Below are 25403 nucleotides of genomic sequence, written 5' to 3' on the forward strand. Positions count from 1 at the left end.
ACAGAAGTCGATTAAATATTTATTTCTGTCAGATCTTTCAGGTATAAAAAAAAATGCATTGGATCTGTTCAGTCATGTAGAGGGTTAATTTTAGGGTCAAGGGTTATGCTTAGGGATACCCAAATACCAATACCTTTCAAAAAAGAATTGAACATGTATTTCATTTTGAGGCAACACTGTCTCCAGAATGCCAACTCCTGAAAAGAGACATCAGTCCAGGCTGAGACACTTAACGGAGTACTTTACACTGCTCGCAGGAAAAAATAACAGTCAGTGGAATACAAACAGGAGCCAAGTTGCTTTTCAGTCTCGGGGCAACGGTCCCCATCCTCTCCAGCCTCCCACCCTCCGCCCTCCAGGGAAACGGGTCAACTTCCTCCCCTTCTTTATCTAAAGGAAGTGCCAAAATAAGCAGCAAATGGGCAAGAATGCGAACACCTTTTCTATTGGTTGATAGGCTGGGACTCACACAGCTCCGGACAACCTTAGCAAGGACCCTGGAGTGGACTGTTCAGTAGAACCACCATGACGACTGTTAGGATAGCCGTCCTCACCCTTCTTCTAGCCTCGCTCCAGCTCCACGCAACAGGTAAGCCTATAGAAGTACTTCATCTGCTTCTGGGAGTCACTGAATGACTTGAAGGTGTCTTGCATAGATAAATGACATCAGCAGTGGGTTTTAAAAGGTACTCAGCTGGTGTTAAATGCTACGCTTTTAAATAATTTGTTTTGGTTAAAAGAACAATGCGTTCGCATTGTACTGTTGTATTTAACTGCGATTTTGAATAGTTGTAGTCTGCAAAGAAACATTTTGAATATGCATGGACACCTGGGTCATAAAACCTGTAGTGTGACATTGTGGGACACAGTATCAAAGAGTCTTACCGAGAGCGTGGCACACTGTTTGTTACTCTCGGGATCCTCAGTGAATCCTTAGAGCATTTTTCCGTTACTCTGAGTCTGAGGTAAGAGCATCATTGTTTCTGGTTGTTTATGATGGAAATCCTTTGAAGTGTTCCCAAGAGAAATGGGTCTAATGCCAAACATGTCACTGTGGAGGAAGTGTCCAACTTAAATGGAAATGTTTTGAATGGTTGCGAAGTGTTGTGTTGTTTCAGATGTCTTATGTTGCTTTATATGTTATCTGGATTACTCAGAAACATTTCCAAGGGGCAAGACGTGAACGTGAACGTTGACGGGAAGACGAACAAACACTCTGCATTTTAATTTTACTATATGAATGTCTATGCTAAGACCAAATGCACACCCAAAACAATATTTAATGGCAGTGCATGAGGAACACGGTTCGTCAATTTGTGTTCACTTTTCACAGTTACAACTTTTGCCATTATGGGCATATATGATGAAATGCACACAACAATGATAAATCCATTTCACTCAATACATATTCCAAAACAGATTCAAACCTCTTGGAATGAAACAATACAAAACGGAAGGGCAAAACCTCTTGGAATAAAAACGCTATTTCACATCCAGGTCCGGAACAAATTCATGTTTGTCTGGGCCGGTGGTAAAAGGAAAATGTGAGTCTCCTGATTGGAACATGGGCACGAATCCAAGAGGATTGTTAACTGATCTTCACGGTTCACAGAGGTGATTGGAGCTGCAGATAGCCATAGTGGGAACCAAACAACTCTTTCAACAACAAGCGGAGAGTGGTCATTGTCCTGAGTGCCTCAAAAACATCTCCGTCCTGTGTGAATCGAAAAACCACGGTGACTGCGGCGCAAATCTGTCGTGACTGAAGAAATGGCTTCTTTAATGCCCAATATGCTTACATATTTTTGTAGTCTTTTCCAAGGCTATTATTGAGAGGTTAAAGGGGACTTGGAGGTGAAGGGTGCAAACGGGTTTTGAACCCTGGTCTCCAGCAGGGAGGCATACAGGTGAGTTTTGTGATTGGACCATGGCTCTTCACTTACACGTGTCCCGCCAAAATACTTTATACACAAAACAACATTGATGGAGTCCAAAGTCTAATGTACTTGACCTACCGTGTAGGCTTAGTGATTTGTGGTTTCCATATGTTTCATGGAAAAAGATTTGTCATTTATGTAGATTGTAATTGCCGTGAAGTACTTATTTTTTAACGGGTAGGGCAAGGAGTGGATCTGTCAGTGTCCACACTCATGGATCGCGGGCGTTATGGGGGGAGGAGAGAGAAACAGGTTTCAAGTGTTACAGTTGGTATGAAATATTAGGCACTAAGACACACTGAAGCTGTAGCAGGCCCTGTCTGACTGAAGAGAAGACACCAGGCCCTGTCTGACTGAAGAGAAGACAACAGGCCCTGTCTGACTGAAGAGAAGACAACAGGCCCTGTCTGACTGAAGAGAAGACACCAGGCCCTGTCTGACTGAAGAGAAGACACCAGGCCCTGTCTGACTGAAGAGAAGACAACAGGCACTGTCTGACCTTTGGCTGTCGGGGGCCAAGGGACAACAATACTGTCTGAAACAGGATGCAGCTTTTCACAGGTCTGGGACTGAAGTGAAGGATATCCGCCTTCAAGTGGTACAGACGGGGGTAGCCTTTTCTGGGCCACACTGTCAAAAACGTTGAGATCCAGACAGTGATCTTTTGAACCATGCCGATCAAGAACGACAGGATTTATCTAAAAGGAGTTATAATTTTGTAGGAAATGTTTTTACCATCCTTAGACAGCAATGGTGACTTTTGCTCTCTCATAATGATTACTCTTTGCAGTGCTTACATTCTGTAGATATCACTGTAGGTCTAATTGATCCATAGAAGACAATTATGAAAACAAATTCATGACAGGTTCAAGGCGCAAAGATAATGACCAAACACGTATCAAATCCAGTGAAGAAAAAATAAACTACTTGCTATTTTAGTTCAAACTCCTCCAGATCGGGTAGGGTATGCTGTTGTTACAGTCGGCGAGTTCAAATAGTTATTTTTTGGGGGAAGGTTTTTGCTTATTTATCATGTTGAATGTTTTATATTCTTTGCATGTTTTTGTGTACTAGGAAAATAAATGTGATCTTCCATTACAGCAAGTAATGGAAACGCAGACAGTGCATTGCCCTCCATGGTGACTATTCCCAACTTCCCTGATAACGTAACCACAGAGGGGAATGGAACCGTCCCTGCGACCACTAATGGCAAGTTAAAAAAACAACAACGCTAAAACATGGTCCCAGATCAACTACAGTATTGAGAATCTTACAAAATTGTAACATTACAAAATGTTCAGTCTCCAGGTATGCTATTACATAAATACTCTTGTATTTGGCTGATTTTCCATTCCAGGGCCAACAACCGTCACGGCCATCTCCATCTCCCCCACAACAGCTCCAAAGCCGACTGGAAAAGAAGAAAAGAACATCATGATCAAATCCACAGAATCTTCTGAGAGTCAGTGAGGCTTCATTGACATCTTTAAATTTAACCACACAATACACTGCCTGGTTTTCTTTGGTCATTCACCATGGGCTAGATGTGCTTACAGCTGGAATAAGTCCTACAATTGAAATAACCAAACCAAAACAAAAGATTTGCCAGGGGACAAAGGTATAAATCAAACAGGGCCGTGGTTAACATGGGGAAAGACGAATATAATTCACCCAATGATGATAATAATATCGATGTGAGGGGGCCCAGGCATATATCACCTCGGGGAGGGGGGGGGGGCAGGATTCCTGGAGACGGCCCTGATATCAGACTTGTCGGGGTTCTGATGTTGAATGAGTCTGGCCTTTTAGATAAATCTCAAAATGACTGCGTAGGAAGGAAGTGATCCTAGTTTAGCACTGCTATCCAGAGACGCTTTGTACATTCTGCCCAAGATTTTGCCTGTCCTCCTCCTTTGTAGCAATGAGAACGGTCACATCAACAGTGGTCCAGGTTACATCACCAAAGGTCCAAGTCACATCACCAATGGTCCCTGTTACATCACCAAAGGTCCCAGTCACATCACCAATGGTCCCGGTTACATCACCAAAGGACCCAGTCACATCACCAGAGGTCTCAGTCACATCATCAACAACGAAAACCACTAATACGTTTGGTAAGGTTGTTTCACCCGTTCTTTAATAGAGATAGAGGGTAGCAAACACAACATTGGGTAAAATAAAGCTAATGGCCACTAAGGGGTTAATCTGTGAAGCCAAAATTGTCCTTTGTCACTCAGCTACACCAGTACTTTTTGTTATCACCACTGCTACACAACAGACAACAGGTACAAGATGCTGTCAAACGGCTCCCTTCACTTAAATTGGTCAAATATCCCTTTGACTCAATGCAAATGTGACGTCCGTGCAATTCTAATGAAGACACAAATCGGACGTCTGTAGATATTATAACAATTTGGGATAGCCTTACTTTCATAATTCAAACATTTAGTTAAGATTTTCATGAGCAAATAACAATGATGTGCTATAAATGTTTTCTCCAGTTTCATGTGGTAAATCTTCTGGTAAATTCAAACCACACCCACAGTCAGTCAATGCATGACAGTCAGTCAGTCGTCTGAATTCCAAGTTTGTCCCCATTTATAGAGTACCGATTTACTGATTCATGTGAAAAATAACTTTAAAAACCTACAAGATAAAACTTGGTCATTTATGTAATGATACCTGTTGTTGGTGTTTTTTTAGGTCATTGTGTTATGAGTGACAGTGTGTGTTTCTGAGTGAAAATTGTTGCCAGTGTTTTGGTGGAACAAGGTTGTATGAAGCGATTTGGTGGTTTTAGTGAGTTTTGGGGGTGAGAATATTTGGCAGACGGAATGACAGTCAGTCAGTCCGTCTTCCAGATAAGAAGACAGATCCAGATGGTACGTACTGTTCTACTATTTACCTGTGCGGCCAACTCACTCTGACACTGGAGGAGATCACCTTTTCTTGCAATGAAAAGAAAAGATAATTGTACAATTAAAAAAAACATTTTATGCTGATAATTGTATGGATATAAGTAAACCACCATTTCCTTGTGTCCATAAAGTGTTTACAGAAGTTCTCAGAATTTAATGCATTAATCTCACTGTAAAGAATGTTGAGTTTGTCTGTATTTTGTTTTTGTATTCAGGTCAACACGATGGACGTGGAATATCAACACCTGGATGGGGTAATTTAAAAACTGCATTGACTTACTTCAACAACTGGTTTTACCAGTAACATGCCCAGTAGAGGGTGTACATGCTTTACATTTCACTGGGTCATGTGTGTGTGTGTGGAAAGGTGTGTGTGTGTGGAAGGGTGTGTGTGGAAGGCTGTGTGTGTGTGTGTATATGTGTGTGTGTGTGTGTGTGTGTGTGTATGCGTTTGTGTGTGTGTGCATGTGTGTGTGTGGAAGGGTGTGTGTGTGTGTGGAAGGGTGTGTGTCAATGTGTGTGTGGAAGGGTGTATTTGTGTCTGTGTATGTGTTTGTGGAAGGGTGTGTGTGTGTGTATGTGTGTATGTGTTTATGGAAGGGTGTGTGTGTCTGTGTTTATGGAAGGGTGTGTGTGTCACACATGCACAATCAAAAACCCTATCCCGAATTGCTATTGTATATCACTGTGGATAAGTGTCTACTAAAATACTAAAATGTTAATGTGATACTTAAGAAAGATGCCTCCTCTTTGTCTTCAGATAAGAATCTGCTGTGGATTATTCTGGCAGTCCTGTTTGTAGTGGCTGTTGTCATTATTGTCAAATTTAGATGCATGAAGGTCCACAATCACACAGGTATAACTCAACTACTCTATTGGATTCAACTTTTCAAAGCAATAAGTCTAATGACAAAGGTGTATTGACACTTTGAAGGAAATATCCCCAAACAATTTCCTTTTGTCTCCCTGAACAGATGTGACTGATAATGGAACTGAGAAGTAAGTACAGTGCGTGAATGTGTCATTCAAACACGCTGCCATTTGTACAGACGAAATACATAGTGCTCTTGTTGCAATACACCAGATGTCACTACCAGCCTGCTCTGCTGTGTGCTTCTTTGCAGTGCCTCTTTCCAAAGCAGGCCAGAGAGCAGTAGAGACGGTGTCATGCTCCTCGGGGTGAAGTCCTCAGGCGGAGAAGATAATGGTATGTTTTCTCACCAGAAGGTTAGCATTGTCCTTATGCTAACCTGCTAGCAGGTCTTAATTGTCCTTATGCTAACCTGCTAGCAGCATTGTCATTGCCGTTATACATTTCGCATTGGCCTTTCCGGGTTGACAGTGGAAGCAGGCAAAAGCTTGGCAAAGCTTCGTATTACCAGTGAATCCCATTTATTGGTCTGAAAGAAAGACAATTAGGAAAGCCTTAAGTCAAACCGCTAATGTTCAAGAGAAACGTGAATACTTGTAATCCTAATCACAAAATGAATTCTTGCATACCTTTTCCCACGTTCCCTCATTCCTTTCCATAGTCCCTTTACATTAAGACTTTGTTTCATCAGGCGTGGACCTGAAATTATTCCCGGGAAGCCAGAGTTTTTAATATCTCATTGTGCATGTTCAGTAATCAGCTTGGGCTGTGGAGAACAAGGTGTTTCCTGTGATTTCATGCCCCCACCCTTGAAGGGCCAGCATGGGGATGAAAGATAGGGACTTCCTCCCACAAACACATTATTTCAGGCATACCGCATTGTGTGCCTCCCTCGCTGGTAAATGTCAATGTTCCCCCGGGTAGATCTTGTGCGTGTAGTATGCACCTCAAGCATGTATCTGCCTTAACGCAAAAGGGGAATCAGGCATGAAAATCCTCTCTTTTCACTGTAATCAGACCCTCAAGCTGTTGACTTGGTAGCGGAGAGAAGGAAATGGTGTCAGCGTTCAGGAATTTTTTGCTCTGAGAAAAAGTGTGATGTGGGGTTTTGAACATACAGTAACAGTCTTGAATATACAATGCCTTCAGAATTCAGATCCCTTCACATTTTGTTGTGTTAAAGTGGGCCAAAATTGTCAGAAATATGTATATATTAAATAATTAAATAATATAAAAAAGACCCTTTCACTTCACATTTTGTTGTTTTAGAGGTCTATTAAAAAATTATATATATACAGTGAGGGAAAAAATTATATGATCCCCTGCTGTTTTTGTACATTTGCCCACTGACAAAGAAATGATCAGTCTGTAATTTTAATGGTAGGTTTATTTGAACAGTGAGAGACAGAAGAACAACAAAAAAAGCCAGAAAAAAGCATGTCAAAAATGTTATAAATTGATTTGCATTTTAATGAGTGAAATAAGTATTCGACCCTTCTGCAAAACATGACTTAGTACTTGGTGACAAAACCCTTGTTGGCAATCACAGAGGTCAGACGTTTCTTGTAGTTGGCCACCAGGTTTGCACACATCTCAGGAGGGATTTTGTCCCACTCCTCTGTGCAGATCTTCTCCAAGTCATTAAGGTTTCAAGACTGATGTTTGGAAACTCAAAACCTCAGCTCCCTCCACTGATTAAGGTCTGGAGACTGGCCAGGACCTTAATGTGCTTCTTCTTGAGCCACTCCTTTGTTGCCTTGGCCATGTGTTTTGGGTAATTTTCATGCTGGAATATCCATCCACGACTCATTTTAAATTTTTAGGAAAGGAAAGAAAAAGGTGTAGTGGTCTCTACATCTTTTCCAGAGCTATATATATATATAAGTATTCAGACCCTTTATTCAGTACTTTGTACAAGTGCCTTAAGCAATGATCTCAGCTTCTGGGTGTGCTCTGAATCAGGCTCCTTCAAGGACTTGTTTTATGCTCCTCTCGATTCTTCCCTCAACCATGACTAGTCTCCCAGTCCCTGCCGCTGAGGTGCATCCCCATAGCATGATGCTCCTTCCATCATGCTTCAATGTAGGGATGGAAACAGGAGATGAGTAGTATTTTTGTCATCAGTCAAATTGCTTGGCATTCAGGCCTTCAGTTGTTTTTTGTTTGTGGGTCTTTCTGCCTTACGTTTTGTCTTTAGCAAGTGAAATGCATGCTCAATCGGAATGAGCTCAGGTGATTGACTCGGCCATTGCAGTATATTCCACTTCTTTGACTTAAAAAACTTCTGGGTTGCTTTCGCAGTATGTTTTGGGTCATTGTCCACGTGTAAAGTGAAGCACCTGCCAATGAACTTCACTGAATTTGGCTGAATCTGAGCAGACAGTATATCCCTATTCACTTCAGAATTCATCCAGCTGCTTGTGTCTTCTGTCACAGTGTCATTGGAAGCCATGCATGCCCATGCCATCACACTGCCTCCACTTTGTTTTACAGATGATGTGGTACGCTTTGGATTCTGTGCCGTTCCAAGCCTTCTCTATACTTTTTTCTTCCCATCATTCTGGTACAGGTTGATCTTAGTTTCATCTGTCCTATGAATGCTGTTCCAGAACTGGGCTGGCTTTTTTAGATGTTTTTGGCAACATCTAATCTGGCCTTTATATTCTTGAGGCTTCGTGTTGCAGAGGTCACCAATGCGTTCTCCTTTTCTCAGAATGTACCAAATTGTTGATTTGATCACTCCAAATGTTCCTACTATCTCTCTGATGGACTCTTTTTTTTGCAGCCTAAGGATGGCCTGTTTCACTTGCATTGTTTCACTTGCATTCTTCCAAATGCGAATGCCACACCTGGAATAAACTCCAGACCTTTCATCTGCTTTATTGATGAAGACATTATGAAGGAATAGCCCACACCTGTCCATGAAACAGCTTTTGAGTCAATTGTCCAATTACTTTTGGTCCCTTTACATATTAAAGAGCTGTAATTCCTAAGCCCTTCCTCCAATTTGGATGTGAATACCATCAAATGAAACCTGAAAGACTGCACTTTAAGCCCATATTATTTAACTGTAACTTGAATATATTTAGGGAAACAGACAAAATAAATATCAGTGTTCAAATACTTCCGGACCTAACTGTACATCTGATAATAACAGGCAGTTTATTCCACATAACACCTCCTAAGACCTGAGCTTTGATAATGTATGCATTTATAATTTCTCTTAGCTATTTGGGATCAGTAGGATCTGAAAATATACTCTCTAAGCATGGCGCAGACAACTGTCCTCTAATAAGGACAATAGGTTTAAGTTAAGCAGAATGAAGTACATGGTGCAGGAAGCCTAAAACAGTGTCCTCATATGCAGACACAGGGTCTCAGGAGGTTATAGGGTCCACTACCAAAAAGGCACGGTCACCTCGTGTTTTCACCCGAGATTGTGGAATGGCTAAAGGGAACTGATTTGACAATCTAAAGAAATACACACAGTATTCCTGTCACTAGTTTTTTTTTTTTACTTCAATTGCTTTTATTTCTATATGCATTTTCTGGAAAAGCAAGTTATCGTTTCCCTGTTAGTCTGCACCTGTTGGTAATGAAGTATGGGACAAAAAAATAACACTGGTTTGGATTTCATTTGATTTTATACAACACTGCCCTCTACTGTTCAGTTTAGTATTTCCAAAGCAAACAAACCAGGAACCTTTTTAGCAGGATACAATGTTAACGTTCAGGTATAGACTATGTAGAACAAACATACCTCTCTCACCTAGAATAAGGAATCCCTTCTGGCTTCTCCCTTCTGCTTCTATGTGGTATTTCTATTAGGAAAATTCATAACATTTGGCTGTAATGGTAGGAGGGACATAATAATGTCAGCAGAGGTTTCATACATACATTCACACCTGTTGAATATGATGCTATATTAAGGTTTATAAAAAATATATTATACTGTAATAATACTGACCTCTCCATTTTAGCTGCTGCAAGATGAAAGGGAGGCTGTCCCATTCAATTTGAACACAGGACAACGTTCTCTTACAACTTAAAGTATGGTATGGATCTTCAACTATCTAAAAACAATGGACTGTCAAATATGACAACACTGAATCCCAAAAGCGGTAGCATTCTCACATGGTGCATAAAGAAGATTATTGTGGAGTATTGTAGAATATGGGACTCAACAAATGTCTGTTAGATCCTTTTCACTAAGATACATAATTTAACTACATTGTTTTGTGTATTATTATTTTTAAGATAATTCATTTCTGTTAAATCAAGACCAATAGATATATTCAGGAAAACACATTCATGTTAATTAATGTTAAAACTAACCCCAAAGCTTCTTGTCTGTTTGCACCTACTCCTGTATTCAATATTCCTCACTCCTGTAATCAATGTCATACTCACATCTGCATTTCAGCTCTGTATAAATCCAACCTGAATTCAGAACACAGTTGCTTGATTTAAACCGATTAGTGGCCAACACATAACAAGTGTACCAATTATTGTGTATATTAGCTGTTGTCTGTCTCAAGCCTGCTGTCAGTGTGCCCCAATTAGGGCTTGGCTTTCAAGCGCAGATGTATGTATTATTCCACTGTTGTTAGACAAAATGAACATGACATTCAGAAGCTAATTCATATGATTTCCTACGGAAAATAGAATCTCAAATAAATAAATAGAGTTATTTGAACGACTGGCTTTTTGGTTGACTTGTGGTTCTGTTGCCCAATGCAATCTCTCAGAGGTTTTTTTTTTAGGGTCACAAGGCATAAGTGGATCACTAAAGAGGAGAGCTGTCGGGGCAACACGTGAGCAGCACCAGGAGGAGGAGGGTGCCAAGCTTCTGTAGCTTGCAGGACTCTATAATATGCACATCCTGCCCTTGTCGGCCAGACACTCTGCCCCTGACGTCCTGATATTATGGTAAAAACATGCGGCATATTAGAGATGTTCCAAGGCAAAGTCTTTACATGTAAAACCGTTGTGCATCCAGACAGACTGCCGAACCCAGTTCTAACACGGGCCTACTGAAACATCCTCGCGTGAATGGTGTACCCTGGCCGTGAAGGACGAGGATAAGAAGACCTTGATCATTTACACACACAACAATTCATTTCAGTTTGAATGGAGACGAGGCAGAGAATGGCCCTATAACACAGAACTGAGATACCCCCCATGGATCTGTGGCTCTCACTACCATCTCAACAAGGCACATGGGTCATTGACCTCCACTTTCCGGTTGATTCATCAGAGTGTAGAATTTGAGACGGACGGAGCAGATTAGATTTCCGGCACGTTCTCATTGAAGAGATGGTGGCAGGGTGTCGACTGTATAAATGTGTGACCCCAATCGGGTGTGGTGTGGTTTCGTTTAATGGGCGGCGCCTCGCCAAACATTTGCTTCAGTTTAATCACAGAAAAGGCCTGCTGCAAAATCGCATCCAACCTTCAACCTGAAATCTGTAAATTCAACCGAACGATTCAAGCAACAGATTTCCATTTTGACATGACCTGCTTTTATAATTAACTGGTGCCAACTGCACTGTGTTCCTGGGAAATTCTTAAGGAGTAGAAATGCAATCCTGGTATGAGAAGCAGACTGTGTCTGCTGTTAGATTCCACATGAAGGTCAGGAGATGCTATATGAAGCGTTGCCAAGGCACTGAGAATCAGCATACCGGACCCCTTGAGCGGGGCCTCCATTGCACTGGATTAGTAATGTGAGGCTCAACCAGTGATATATTTTGCTTCATTCAGGGAAGCTAATTTCACAGACGGAAGAAAATGTACAGGCAGAGTTTGATAGTGCTCACCTTATTAATACCAAAGATCACAAGAAGACGGAAGGAACTGAAGACTGCTGCCCTCTTTGTAGGCATTTCAAAGTGTTTTAGAGTCTATTTACTGTGGGACCTACAAGGGTGATACAGTGTGAGATTTGGAAGAAATGTTTGCAAATGACCCACTTGTCCTTTTAGGTCTGCAAATAACCCACTTGTCCCTTTAGGTTTGCAAATGACCCACCTGGCCCTTTGGGTTTGCAAATTATCCACTTGTCCCTAATATTTTCGCCCAGATGAGGGCTGCAGCTTGTGTGCAAAATGTAAATTGCTATTACACATCAAAGCATGCATATTAAAGTATCCAAATGCACCATGAAATAATAGCATTCATAGTTGCTAGTGAAAGTCTACGCACACAATCGTTTTTATATTTTAAAGCCTTGAAATTAAACATAATACCACACTTATGTGACATCTTTCATCACCACACATTTTCATTGTGTTGAAGGGCTGAGGCAGGTTTACCTCTGTCCTTTAATGTGAACATTGATCCTTTAACATCTCTTTGAATCCCCGTCGGTGACAAACACACTAGTAGCATGAGTCAGCCTCCGCAGTCCTCGAAAACACTAAGTGATCAACAACACCTGCATTCATTCCACTTCACTGGCCTGCATGACAATGTGAAAAGAAATCCATTCCAAATCCATCATTCCGTTCGCTACAAGGCCAGTAAATAACAAAGACAGACGACACAGCAAAGATATTGACCCTTTTCGGCCTTAAGGAAACACTACAGGTTTGGGTTTAATCCAAAACGTAACAAGTTGTGGTACCCCCTGTATTTTTCATGTACTGTGGAGACAGTGTCATCTTCCACAGGTCTTTTTCTGTTTGCCAGAATCATAAGAAATACACAACGAGCCGAGCAAGGATAAAAAACAAAGAGGAAACCTCTGCAGCGGTTTATGTAATCCTAACTTTGGGATAGAGTTCCTCCGCAACACAATCACATTGATTGTAATTTCACGTGGTGATGAGTGTTCCTGAGTGAACCTGCCTCAGTCTTGCCATTAAATGGTTTGAAGATTTGCTGCCCATCAGAGATTCTTAACCCAAAATTACTGAATCAGTATACTAGTTTTGTTAGATAAGTATTGAAAATATAATTCATTACGTCCCCTAATCAAGGATTGAGCCTTCTGTTCTACTTCCTCATTATTTGGTGTCCCAGGTAGTACTTGATTAAGGGGTTGCAATGAATACATGGATTGGAACTGGCTTCCAGGGTCAGATTTGAATTCCACTGGTGTAGGGTGTCACTATAATAACATAGCAGGAAGTGTCACAGTCTGTCAGGACCCCAGAAGCTCCAGTGAGCCACTATCACATTCAGATGGATGACAAATTGAAGGAAAAACTAACACAAAGTGATTCTGCAAGATTTTGGGCCACCACAAGCCACCAGAACAGCTTCATAAGTGCCTTAGCATAGATTCCACGAGTCCGTGAGACTTTACTGGAGGGACAGAACACCATAATTCCAAAAGATATTTACTCATTTGGCATTTTGAGGATGGGATAGGAGAGCTCCGTCTAACACGTCGGTCCAAAATCTCCCACAGGTGTTCAATTGGGTTGAGATCTGGTTCAAATCCATAGCATATGATTCATATAATTTTCAAATTCATCCAACCATTCAGTGACCTTTCATGCCATGTGGGTGGGGGTAGGATCATCCCCGAAACTCGCTTTCAAAGTTGCTTAGATAATTTCCTGTTGTCTCACCGATCTGAAAGATTTTTATGAATGACACAGAACATGATAGGATGTTAATTGTTTAATTCTATCATGCAGCGTGCCTGCGTTCGTTATTTTCCTCCACTCCATTTATTCAGGCTTTTCCTTTAATGTGTCACCATCATTTCACATCTCTCCTGGTGAATGTGTCCTTCAAACTGAAAACCTCCCTGCTGGCCCTCCCAGCTGTCACCCTAATTTTTAAAGCTGTTTAAAAAAGCTGTTGTCAAAGGAACATGGAGGGAATACAGGAGATTTACCTTCTTTGTCACCTATGTTCATAGTCTAGAAGGCGTGTATGTGTGACATTACTGGTTCAATTACATTATTCTGCCACCCCAAACCTACTGGACCCACTTGGCCACCCCATTGGAAATGTTCTGGGCACACCAATGAGTAGGACCGGACTACAATTGTCTGTCAGAGTTGATGGTTTTCTGTTCATTCTTTCAGCAGATTCAACTGCAGTCAACAGGGAACCATATGGTTTCCCCTGAAATCTGACTACGACTTCTCCGAAGCGGTTCACTCTGAATCCATTACCAAGAGAGCAGAAGGCTATGGGAGTAAACTAACAAATAAACCCCAAAACCTCCTGAAACCAGATACGGCGGACTGCTGTTTGAGCAAATCCCATTCTATTGGAACTATTATGCCGCACAAACATTGATGACTGAGCACATCACAGCAAACAAGTCCTTGGTGGATTCATTTAATTTCAACCTTTTAGGAATATTTGCTATTTTGTTTTCCTTTTCCAAAAAATTCAAATATCAATGAAAGCTTTGTGGTAAAAACAAATTCATTCACAAACGCCAGTATAATTTTATATCCACTGTATTTTAAATTAACTGAGCTCCTCCTCACAACACTCAGAGAAATGCAGTTGTCAGCTGTACTTCTAGCTGGCAGATGGGCAATACGGGTTGGCGCTGGCAAACCCACGTGACTGTGTTTTCTTAGGGTATCTTGTTCCAGCCATGTGACAGTGGGAGCAGAGCAGAGCAGTGAGCTCCCTGGTGCATTAGATTCCATTACCCACGGCTGTGAGGAGGGAGAACCTTGGGAGTCAGATTTCACAGGGGCCAATCAAATGGCTTCTGAACAGTAAGTGATAGTGGATAACTTCAGCTGCACCGTTGTCAGTCTTCTACCATGTTACCGCATGATGCACAATGTCTCTCGATGCAGCTATATCTGTGCTGAGATCAGTGAGCCACAGGTTTGTGATGAATGTTAACTCTGAGGCCTGAACACGGGTGTCCATTGGGCCAGTAGGTCTGGTCTTGTGTCATGCGGGATACTCAGTCCGACTCTTTGGTGCCGTGACCTTCCTGGGTCCCCGGGAGAAGCCTGAAGCTTGATGATGGCTTGAAGAGGCTAAAGTGTAACTGAGGTGGTTTATCGAGTCTTGCTGGTGTAATAAGTTAACTGTACAGGTGCTGTCCTTGGGAAAGAAAGGTTTATTCATGAAGCAACACTGGCCTAGCTCAGTGGGCTAACACAGTCATGACATGCAGGAGACAACAGCCCTGTGTTCTCAGAGCTCAGCTCAACGGCTGTGTTGCTGTTTTATGACTTTAGAAAGGGTGAGTACAGTAGAGTTAAAAATGTACTGTAAGCCAGCTCAACAGAAAGCATCACATTTTGCGGATGGGCTCACCCATCTTGCTTGGCTGCAGCCTTGACTTCAGGGGAGCTCGAAGCAATTTTAGGAGCCATTATACCACCTCCAAAACATTAATGTATCCAAGTGCAAAATCTATTTCTCTGAGCACTAGTAAAATAACGTGACAGAGATAGACAAAAATGTGTTCTGATACTTTGGCATAGAGAGAGAGGGATGTTCAGTCTCGGTCCCTGGGACACCTGGCAGTGGGCCTGAAGACAAAAAAATATTTACCAGCCCACCATATAAGAAAGTAATGCAGAACATTTATTATTTTGTGGCAGTGGAGCATGGTTTATGTTTTACATGTTCCTGGGGGACTCAAATGTGTTATCATCAGTGTGGGGGAGCACTGACTATGTGTCGTTCCAGACATATCACAAACATTTTTTAAGGAGGAACTCCACTCCCACCCACCCCATTCAGATGTAGTTTAAAAAAGTTCCAATTCTGGATGTTTTCAGGCAAACTTTTTGTAGTGTTGAAGTTAAAACTCTACCTTTTTTTGACAACAAATATATGATTTACCTAGCCTCTCTTGAAATATATTTCTTTAGATTAAAGGGACTAAATTACACATCATGTTAAATATGCATTCTGTAATTCTTTGGCCGCTGGTTGTTAATGGTCTTCGAAAATGGTGTACTATGTCTTGTATCATAAAAACGTGTCTTGCATCATAAAAAACATGTGAATAAAAAGTCCCAGACTGAGAGGTCTTGACGTAACATATCCTGGATGGGTGACATTTAAGACAGCCCAGAACGTCACTGGGGTCAGGCTCACACCCATCCAGGACGTCTGTGACGTTGACTCATAACATGATCAAGGACCGCACACAACCAGCCGCAAGCCGTTCATCTGTTTAACGTCAGACAGCATTGGGGAATCTGATCCCATACCAACAGCCCCAGTGACCTGCTCACACATACATTACTGCCACACTCACTCTTCATACCTGCTGCTACCAGACTTTTTTTTTTACTACTACTAATTAATTACTCGTTAATGGTCTGTCTGGGGTGGCAGGGTAGTGCTGGACCAGTAAATTAAAAGTAAAAAAGGGTTGCTCTGTCCCTAAACAAGACAGTTGGCCCCAAATGGTCGTTTCTATAAATATGAATCTGTTGTTAGGATACTTACCTGGTTAAATTAATGGTAAAAAAAAGACTCCATTATTATTACAACCGCACAATTTCAACATTACTACCTGATGCACATCTAAATACTGTTCACCTCACTTCACAAAATATGTCCTTTTTTAATTTGTAACATAAATTACACTATTATTTACATTAGTGTTTCACCATGTTGTTTCACCATGAAATACACTCCTGTTGTATCTGGTTCACAGGCCAAATAAAGCTTAGTAGTGTACAGTTGTATAATGTAGTACTAGGACTAGTTGGTTTATGATCATCACTTTTACAACTACAGGTCGAAATTAGAGAAAACTCAAAATCGCAATAAAACTAACTATATTTTTCTTAAGGTATTATTTGTTGAATTTAACTTCTTTGAGTGGTATAATTACTTGGCAGCTTGGTAAACAATATTTTCAAAGTAGCCTCTTCAGCAATGATTACCGGCTAGGCACATAATAGCACCCACTAGCAACTGCCCAGACTCATTCTACCACTTCTGAAATAATAATTATTGTGTGATGATTGCGAAACGCAGTTACTAAACCATATTGCTGTACTATCTTTGGTTAATCCGGGGCCGAATATCTCTTGATTATTGGCTGACGCAATATCATCCGTAGCCAATCATGTGCTTCTTGTCAGACGGCTCGCTGTAACGCGTGGTGTTGCTTGGCGAACTTCAGCAATTTCCAGAATGATAAACTGATTCTGATTGGCCAAAGCCACGTCAGCTGTGAACTTAAACGGTATAAATACACTCCAAAACGTTTCCGGAGGTATAGGCACTGTGAATGTTTGTGGGATGTGGTTGAGGGAGAAGTGGTGTGTGTGGCCTATATGGGAATGTATTTATAAGAAGACAATTCTAAATAAGTAATTCATTTTGGACATATATTAAAGGTAATACAGTATATTGTGTGCAATGCTACTTAAATGCTGTGCTGTCATTGAACGCTCTGTTAAAATGTCTGGATTTGCTTTAACCTAAATCATTTATTCAAATGTGTCCGAAAAATTAATAGCTAATGTAAACGAATTAGATGCACGTATTTTGGATCCTATATTACGATCCTTTTGATGACGAGTTCGCGATTGTTCGCTTGTTAGTTTTCTCTAACAAGTTGATGAGTTGTTTACGCCACGGTTTTTACTGATGCTCGGACTGGATGTAACATTTTGCCTTAATTTAATTACAGCACCTTTTGAAAAGGAACAAAAGACTGTCGCTATGGTTGCCACAAGCACACTGAAGAGTAAAAACGCAGAATGTATATCAGAGTTGCTTGACCGTAGATACGACATTGAACAAGCTTGTATCGAAAATGGTAAGTTTTTTTCAGTATTTATTTAAATTTTTTTGGTACTTGCATGTATGCACCTATAAGACAATTGGATGTTTTTTATTTCAAGCTTCGTTCATTCAACGCTTGTTTACTCCAAATTATATATGTGCTTACTAGCTACAGCTAGGGAGAATGGAAAGCGAGGGTGGGAGGGAGAGGATGGTGAAGTCAACAAAAGATGAAGTCATCATTTCTCCTCAGCATTGCTAGCCTACATGTATCAATGTGAGGTCGGATACAGTCTGTAAACGTACTATACTGTAGGTCACATTCTGACTCCTTTTGGTACAATGGTTTGCATAACTTATATCAAATTTGAAATGAACATTTTTCATTAGTAACACACCTGTAAGTGAGGATGGTTGTATGACAATATGGTGTGATGTTAAACCGTCCATCCATGTTCAGTACATTTGACAAACCTTGAAACGTGTGACTCTGGCAAGCCCCATTTCTTTCTGACCTGAGAGGTTTATATCCACAACGTTAGTCTACGCAGTCCTTTCAATTTGGCCAGTAAAGAGCAGTCCCATGCATCTGGTTTCTGGTATAATAAAAAAACAATTATGGAGATAACTTTCTTGTATTTAGTCTCAAGTTCAGCATAATGAGCTTTTGGGTCTCTGAAACCATTGCTTGACTACTGTCCACTTTCTTTCACCAGAACTGGATTTCTGGGACCACTGTCTAACTGAGCCCCAGCACAATATGGAGGTATCTGAGGGCCAAACGTGTCAGCAACTGGCCAAGATGTTAGAGAACTGCCTGTCGCGGGCGAAGAAGACCACACTGCACTGCTCCAAAGTCCTCGTCCCAGAGAAGCTGACTCTGAGGATAGCACGTGACGTGCTGCGCCTGTCGTCTGGCGAGCCCTGCGGCATGCGCGGCTGTGTTCTTCACGTGCACCTGGAACAGGAGAAGTGCTGCAAGCAGCTGGAGCGCATAGTGTACAACGCCGACGTGGTGCCCACCTTTGAGCTGACACTGGTGTTCAAGCAGGACGGCAACGCCTGGCCCTGCCTCAGAGACCTCCTGCACATCGGCGCATGTTTCACGCCAGGTTTCAGACACGCACTCAAACTGAGCCCGGGCTTCCGGCTCATCAAAAAGAAGCTTTATTCCTCCTCGGCTGGTACCGTGGTTGAGGAGTACTGAGGAGGGTGGGACTTTGGGGCGGGGGGGGGGGGGGTTAATAATGCACTTCTACACTTCAGTATCTGAATGTAAAGATCCTCCTTGAGGATTTTTTTTTTTTTTTTTTATATACATTTTTTTTTTTTTTTACATGGTTGTGAGTAGTGATGGCTCTGATGTATCCAAAGGCCTACAAACCAGCCTCTCTGTTCCAGGATGGTACAAGGAGGCTTGGCTCCTGAAGTTGATTATAGTTTAATGCCCAAAACAACATTTGTGTAACAACATTGAGTACATTTCAGCGAACTTCCAAACAGCCCAAAGTTACATTTTGTTAGGTGATGTGAATTTTTTTGGGGGGGATATATCCTATTCTTTAGTATGTCACTGTCTTACTGATTATTCTGAATTGCTCATGTATGTCCACTGCTTTTACCGATTTTTAGTAAGAATGTAATTTTATTATTCACTTGTAATTGCATAGTCTGAAGTTAGTTTCCAGATTTGTCCACTTTTCAACAAAGTAAACACTGGTTCAAAATAAGAACAGTACTTGGAAAATGTTCAGGGGCCATACTATTAGGTGTTTAATGCTGGGTATGTGAATGGTATACTTGGATGTTTGCAAGTTTGTTTTAAATGAATGTGCTGCCCATTAATGATGCAGGCTCTCCAACCTTTACGGATGCAGATACCAGCCATTTTAGGAAACTTAATTTTTTTTTGTTGCACTTGTTAGATCCTTGCTCTACAGTCTAAGCCTTTAGAGCTTTTTTTTTTTTTCTTGTCATTGCAATGCCTTCTTGATGGCTGCAGTGCTGTTTAAACAACCTTTTTTGTATTTAAATTCCTATTAAAGGAAGTTGAAGTGTTGTCTTTTGGACAATAAATTATTTTAAACTAACCTTTTTGAGTCACTTTGTATTAATGTTTTCCTGGGTTCTGACATACTCTGCCATTTCAAAAATAACTTAATTACACATTTTGAAAATTATTGAGGACATTTTGCCTAACATGCAGTTACAACATGTTTGATAATCATCACCTAGCCAGCTGTCCTGTATTTTATAGGGCTATAAATGGAACAGGATGAGTTGACGTGAGACAGTTGCACAATACAGGCTTTTTAAAAGGGCAGCAAAATGGTACTAACATGGGGGAGAATGTGACCAGTGGGATTCACTTTGCCGGTGAGCTGACAACACCGAATATTCAGCATGCCAATACTGAATGCAAAGTGCATTACAGAACTGGATAGAAATGGCCATTTGTTGGTGTGGGGGAAAAACAGCAGACTTGGAAGTATTGGTGCTAAACTTGCTTGCTGTTGACTTAAGCCCTGCAGCATTAGCCATGAAGCCGGACGTAAACATGCTATGGGCAACTGGCATTCCATGGCGGGTCAAAATGGTGTAGTAGTTTTGCGGGTGGCAGTTTGTGTGTAAATAGCACAGAGTGTTTGTGTGACTACGTCAGATGGCTAATGACGTGCAGAGAGCGCGTGCAAGTTTTCTCTCCGTCTCTTTAATGAAGGGTCTCTGGGGTGGAACTGACTAACAGACACTTGATAAGGTGTCCAACCAGAGGGCTCTCTGAATGTCACTTTTGTGGGACATTCAGTAAGGTGGCAGGGAGACGGAGTCTGAATACTCTAATTACATTTCTCACCCTGTCGAATGATTGATGAAGTGTTTAGGGTCACTGGCCTATATTCTAGGCCTCAGAATGTCCCTTTTCCCAATACAATACGTGCCTTATTACCAAGTATATTCTTTGTTAGTAATTCATTAAGACAAAATTGTAAATATCATTTACCCCTCCTACGTCCTGACATAACGCCCATTTGTATATTCTTGCAAAGCCTTATGTCAGCTAATGTTTTAAAGCAAAAATGGGGCATCAATTGATTTTCTTTTTGTTGCCAGACATCTAACAAATACAATAAAGTAATGAACGTTGGCACCGTGAGCAATATTACCAGCCGCTGTTGCAAGGGATGATGTAATTAAGAAATGTTATATGATGTTGTGCCATATGAGATGTTATAAATGGCTGATATATCCCAGCTAAAGCAGTTTATTGCTGTTATAAACTGGTTGCCAACACAATTACGACGGTCAAGAAGTAATTTTCTTTTATACTGAGAGTATATTTAAACAGTAAGGCCAGGGCAGAAGTGCTTTATACATTTTAGTCATTTAGCAAACCCTCCTACATTGAACAGCTTGTGGTGCAATCGTTATTTTTTGTCTACTTTGCACAGAACCAGACACTACCAGGTCATTGGGCCCAGGGAATTGCTGAGGCTGACTAATAAAGGGGGCCAGCTGATCTGTGGTTCTGCATACTGTTAATAATTACACACATACACCGGCAGAGTCAAGAGCATTTTCTAAGCGGGAGTCTTCAGTCTTCAGAGATAAATCCTATAGATAATTGCGTACTTCATCTTGATCGACAACATATACTGCCTGACATCAATGGGACATTGATGTAGGAGTGTTCAAGTAAATAACTCAGACGTATTGGGAGTCAGGTTGCAGCCCGTCATACTTGTGAAAGGGGCCTCACAACGAAAGTGCACAATTTGGAACCCCCCCCAACACACACACTCAAATGTTCTGTTGGCGTGATGGATGTTCTCTTTAGCACTCATGGGTTTCTTTGCCAACATGACCGCTTCCTATGTGGTGTGTGTCTCTTAGTTGTAGGAGTGGGTGGGGCCTAATGACATAGAAATAACCCCGACCAAGTCTTTGGGTAGGAATGTTGATCGAGATCGGGCCTCAGTTGAAGGTGGATTAATTTGGCTGTGGGGAGTGTAGTCCTCCGAAATATGTGCATGTATTTTCTTGCTGTCTTTTGGAGAATTTAATCACCAGGACCATTTGAGCAGGAGAAGTACAAAATGTTTGTGGCCCTGGCTGTATAACTAGAATCACACAAGAATACAGTACTAGTTTTAGTTAGGATCCAGCATCGTTCTAGTTAATTACATTTGTGATGTACTGTCTTTTCATTAAACAGCATGTAATCATTTTTTCTTGAACATTTATGTACACAACATCAACTATAGACTTCTTTCTGATGAGAAAATATGTCAAGAAAATACAAAAATGTATAATTATTGTATCTGGTTACATTTCACACAAAACTGGAATCTAGGGGGCGAAATTTCATTATTGGTGTATAGAAATGGAGTAGCGGTCATGTTAGCTGGTAGAAGAAACAGGCTTCCCTAAGCAGGAAGTGAGGGGTGACAGTTATATTATTTGGAAGTATGGCTGGGTGAGACTAAAATGTTACATAGGAACAATATGACTATTGACTAACCCACTGTGAAGCAAGTTTGATTGCATTTGCTAGGCTGTTAAACCCGACTGATAGCAGCTCTATCTGACACTGTGTCCACAGCGCTGAAGGTCGCCTTCATGCTAATAGCTGTGAACAAAGGGGGATGTGTCTATCTGGGTTCGGCATAAAAAGCCTTGGGTACGAACTGCTTGCAAATGTTCCATTGGCATGTTAAAGGTTGTCCCATTGGCATGTCCATTATACGTGGCACTGACACTCCTGAGATACGTTTTTTCAGAAGTCATCTACCTACATTACCCCTTTCAGATCCTGTAGGATGACTTTCGAAAAACAGGTGTGCGGTGACCCAGGGCTGTGGTTCCAAACCTTTTTCAGTTACTGTACCACCAACTAAATTTAGCCCTGCCTGGATCTCCCCAGGGTTACACCCTGCACTTGATCAGCGAGTTTAAGGTCTCAGGAGTCTTCTCAAGAATGAGCCAAGTAAGAACCATTCACCCTCAGGGGTCCTAGTACCTCTGAGTGGGAACATTTCAGGTCCAGTGGTCCCGTCCATGTTCTGCTGCAGCAGGAGCTCACCTCGGTACCACTTTTGGTGTCGGTAAGACGGTTTGGATGATGGACAGGGCTTCCTTGTCTCACTCTCTAGAGACTCCTTCTGGGAAATTTGGCATGTAGGGCTTCCTTGTCTCGCTCTCTAGAGACTCCTTCTGGGAAATATGGCGTCCTTCTGGGAAATCTGGAGAGTGCACGTCTCAATCACTGCTTGACGCGTTGGATAGTTGTTGCGATGAGACAAGGCCACAACTGCAAAATGAATTTCATGAATATAAAACAACAAAACAACAGTCCACTCTCAGTTAAGCTTAGCAACAAAACCTAAAAATAACTACTACTCACTTTTAAATTTAGTATTGTGGTTGTTCAGGGCTAAGGTTTGGCATTAGGTTCATGGGAATTTGACTATGTGGACAGGCCAAAATATTAATGTTTCATACGGAAGAAATATGAAAAGGATATGCAAACGCAGGTTGCAATGGAAAAAAAACAGTTGGGAGAATCTGAGAGAAAAATGTAACTTGATCAGGTGTTCAGTTGAATAATGAACAATGTTCATCACATCTGAGGCTTTAAATCAAGTGAAGCAGACTTGCTCTCATTCGGACTTAAGGAATCGTGCCAATTAGTCAAAGAAATTATGATTAGTTGACTAATCGTATCAGTTTGGGGTTAAGTTTAGGGTTGAAACTGTGAAACATCAGGGTTGAAATGTAAAATATCTGGGGAAAGGTCTGAAAAACCTTGGTTAACTCAGTCACAAATGAATCACAATGGGTTAGATGGGAATAATTTGAAATGTTGTTCTGGTGCCAACGTGACTAGATAGATAAGATTCTATAGTGTTAAGCTTTCAAAAGGCCTTTTAAAGAAACAGATGGTAATCACAACACTGTATACCTACCACATGGGTGCATATCAGTACCCAAATCTGCCATTTTCAACATAGAGACAGGTACGGGTAGTGATGGCCATACCAGACTTCATTACCGTTCTGCTAGCAGCAGGATATTATGCTTGTTGCACTAACTGAGAATTTCCTTTTCAAAATAAAAGCCATCATTGAAATATATAAGGCAATCAATATAGTTAGCAATGTAGTCTGTACATTTTATGTTTAATGTCCATTCCAATATTGTTCGTGTGTGTTCTTTTTCACTATACTGCCTTATAAATTTCAATAATGGCTTTAATTGTGACAAAGAAAATCGGAGCGCTGCCAGCATACTATCCTGCTGCTAATATAATGCTAATGAAGCCTTGTTTGTCCATCACCAGGTACAGGGCTAGGACAGAAACACATCCGGGTTAATTGAAGGTATACATTTCGAGTGGTTAAGGTGTAAGGTTTGGAAAAGGTCACAAAATTAAACAAAACAAAATTGTTTGCTAATCCCACATCCCCATCCTGTCTGCATCCACAACAGCATTGTAAATCTCTGTTTTTAAGGGAAACCCATATGTCATGAAATGCAGGTGAAAACATATGTGGTTACACCACAGTAAAGCATTTCTCTGTGCATAGGACTGCTGCAGGTTCATCTGCAATGCTAGAGCAATACAGGACACATTGTATGCTTGCAAAGAGCCTGTGAGGAGTGATAAAATAAATCTACAACATAAAAAGTTGTGAGACGTGCTAAAATAAATCTACAGCAACACTAACTAACGGCAACAGGAAACTCCACTACTCGCAAGTGGATATCTACAGTGCAGTATGTGTTTCTGTTTGTATGAGTGTGTGTGTTTGTGTGTCTTTACAGGACTGTGTAGGTGTTGTGTGTGCATGTGTGCGCGTGTACAACTGCAGCTGCCTGACCCTTGGGCTGAGGACGGCTGAGCCAGCAAAATCACTGCCAGAGCTACGCTCGTCTTTACAAAGGGGAGCAAGATTACTCGCCCTGTCTCCTCAACTAAACCACTAAACTTCACCCGTTCTCAGGGCAAAGAACACACTAGACTATCCACCAAACACAGGCCAATTATAAAAAATATTACTTAGATATTCGGTTATTTTTGACCACTGTTTTTTTTTTTTGTAGTATGTAACGACATGTGACCTCTGTCGTCGACACCACTCGCTTTCAAACTTGTAATTTCATGGCTGACTTCAACCCACCGTAAAATGGGTGGTTTTAAAGAACACTACTAAACTATCTACTACACTGTCCAAAATCACACCTAAACTACCCACTACACCGGCCAAAAATACACCTGAACTACCAGCTACACTGTCCAAAATCACACCTAAACTACCCACTACACCGGCCAAAAATACACCTGAACTACCAGCTACACTGTCCAAAATCACACCTAGACTACCCACTACACCGGCCAAAAATACACCTGAACTACCAACTACACTGTCCAAAATCACACCTAGACTACCCACTACACCGGCCAAAAATACACCTGAACTACCAACTACACTGTCCAAAATCACACCTAGACTACCCACTACACCGGCCAAAAATACACCTGAACTACCAGCTACACTGTCCAAAATCACACATAGACTACCCACTACACCGGCCAAAAATACACCTGAACTACCAGCTACACTGTCCAAAATCACACCTAGACTACCCACTACACCGGCCAAAAATACACCTGAACTACCAACTACACTGTCCAAAATCACACCTAGACTACCCACTACACCGGCCAAAAATACACCTGAACTACCAACTACACTGTCCAAAATCACACCTAGACTACCCACTACACCGGCCAAAAATACACCTGAACTACCAGCTACACTGTCCAAAATCACACCTAGACTACCCACTACACCGGCCAAAAATACACCTGAACTACCAGCTACACTGTCCAAAATCACACCTAGACTACCAACTACACCGGCCAAAAATACACCTGAACTACCAACTACACTGTCCAAAATCACACCTAGACTACCCACTACA

General features: G+C 41.4%; 2 protein-coding genes across 3 annotated transcripts; both read left to right on the forward strand.

Annotated features, from left to right (window-relative positions):
• The first annotated feature begins 292 nt into the window (after positions 1-292).
• On the forward strand, positions 293-10422 carry LOC105029500 (merozoite surface protein CMZ-8). Of its 2 annotated transcripts, none has more exons than XM_010902888.5 (9): positions 293-589; positions 3039-3146; positions 3295-3399; positions 3857-4051; positions 5071-5109; positions 5616-5711; positions 5830-5854; positions 5980-6082; positions 9707-10422. In XM_010902888.5, the coding sequence occupies exons 1-9, from the start codon at positions 526-528 to the stop codon at positions 9773-9775; spliced, it is 804 nt and encodes a 267-aa protein (XP_010901190.1). In that variant the 5' UTR covers positions 293-525; the 3' UTR covers positions 9776-10422. The 2 variants fall into 2 exon arrangements, with proteins under 2 accessions (XP_010901190.1, XP_010901191.1); XM_010902889.5 differs by having other exon boundaries at positions 301-589; positions 5980-6062.
• Positions 10423-16899: 6477 nt separating this feature from the next.
• Positions 16900-19478, forward strand: LOC105029499 (DNA damage-inducible transcript 4-like protein). Its single transcript, XM_010902887.5, has 3 exons — positions 16900-17029; positions 17326-17454; positions 18137-19478. The coding sequence occupies exons 2-3, from the start codon at positions 17358-17360 to the stop codon at positions 18625-18627; spliced, it is 588 nt and encodes a 195-aa protein (XP_010901189.3). The 5' UTR covers positions 16900-17029; positions 17326-17357; the 3' UTR covers positions 18628-19478.
• Positions 19479-25403: the final 5925 nt, after the last annotated feature.

The sequence above is a fragment of the Esox lucius genome, chromosome 24, assembly GCF_011004845.1.
Source record: "Esox lucius isolate fEsoLuc1 chromosome 24, fEsoLuc1.pri, whole genome shotgun sequence".
NCBI classification, from domain to species: domain Eukaryota; kingdom Metazoa; phylum Chordata; class Actinopteri; order Esociformes; family Esocidae; genus Esox; species Esox lucius.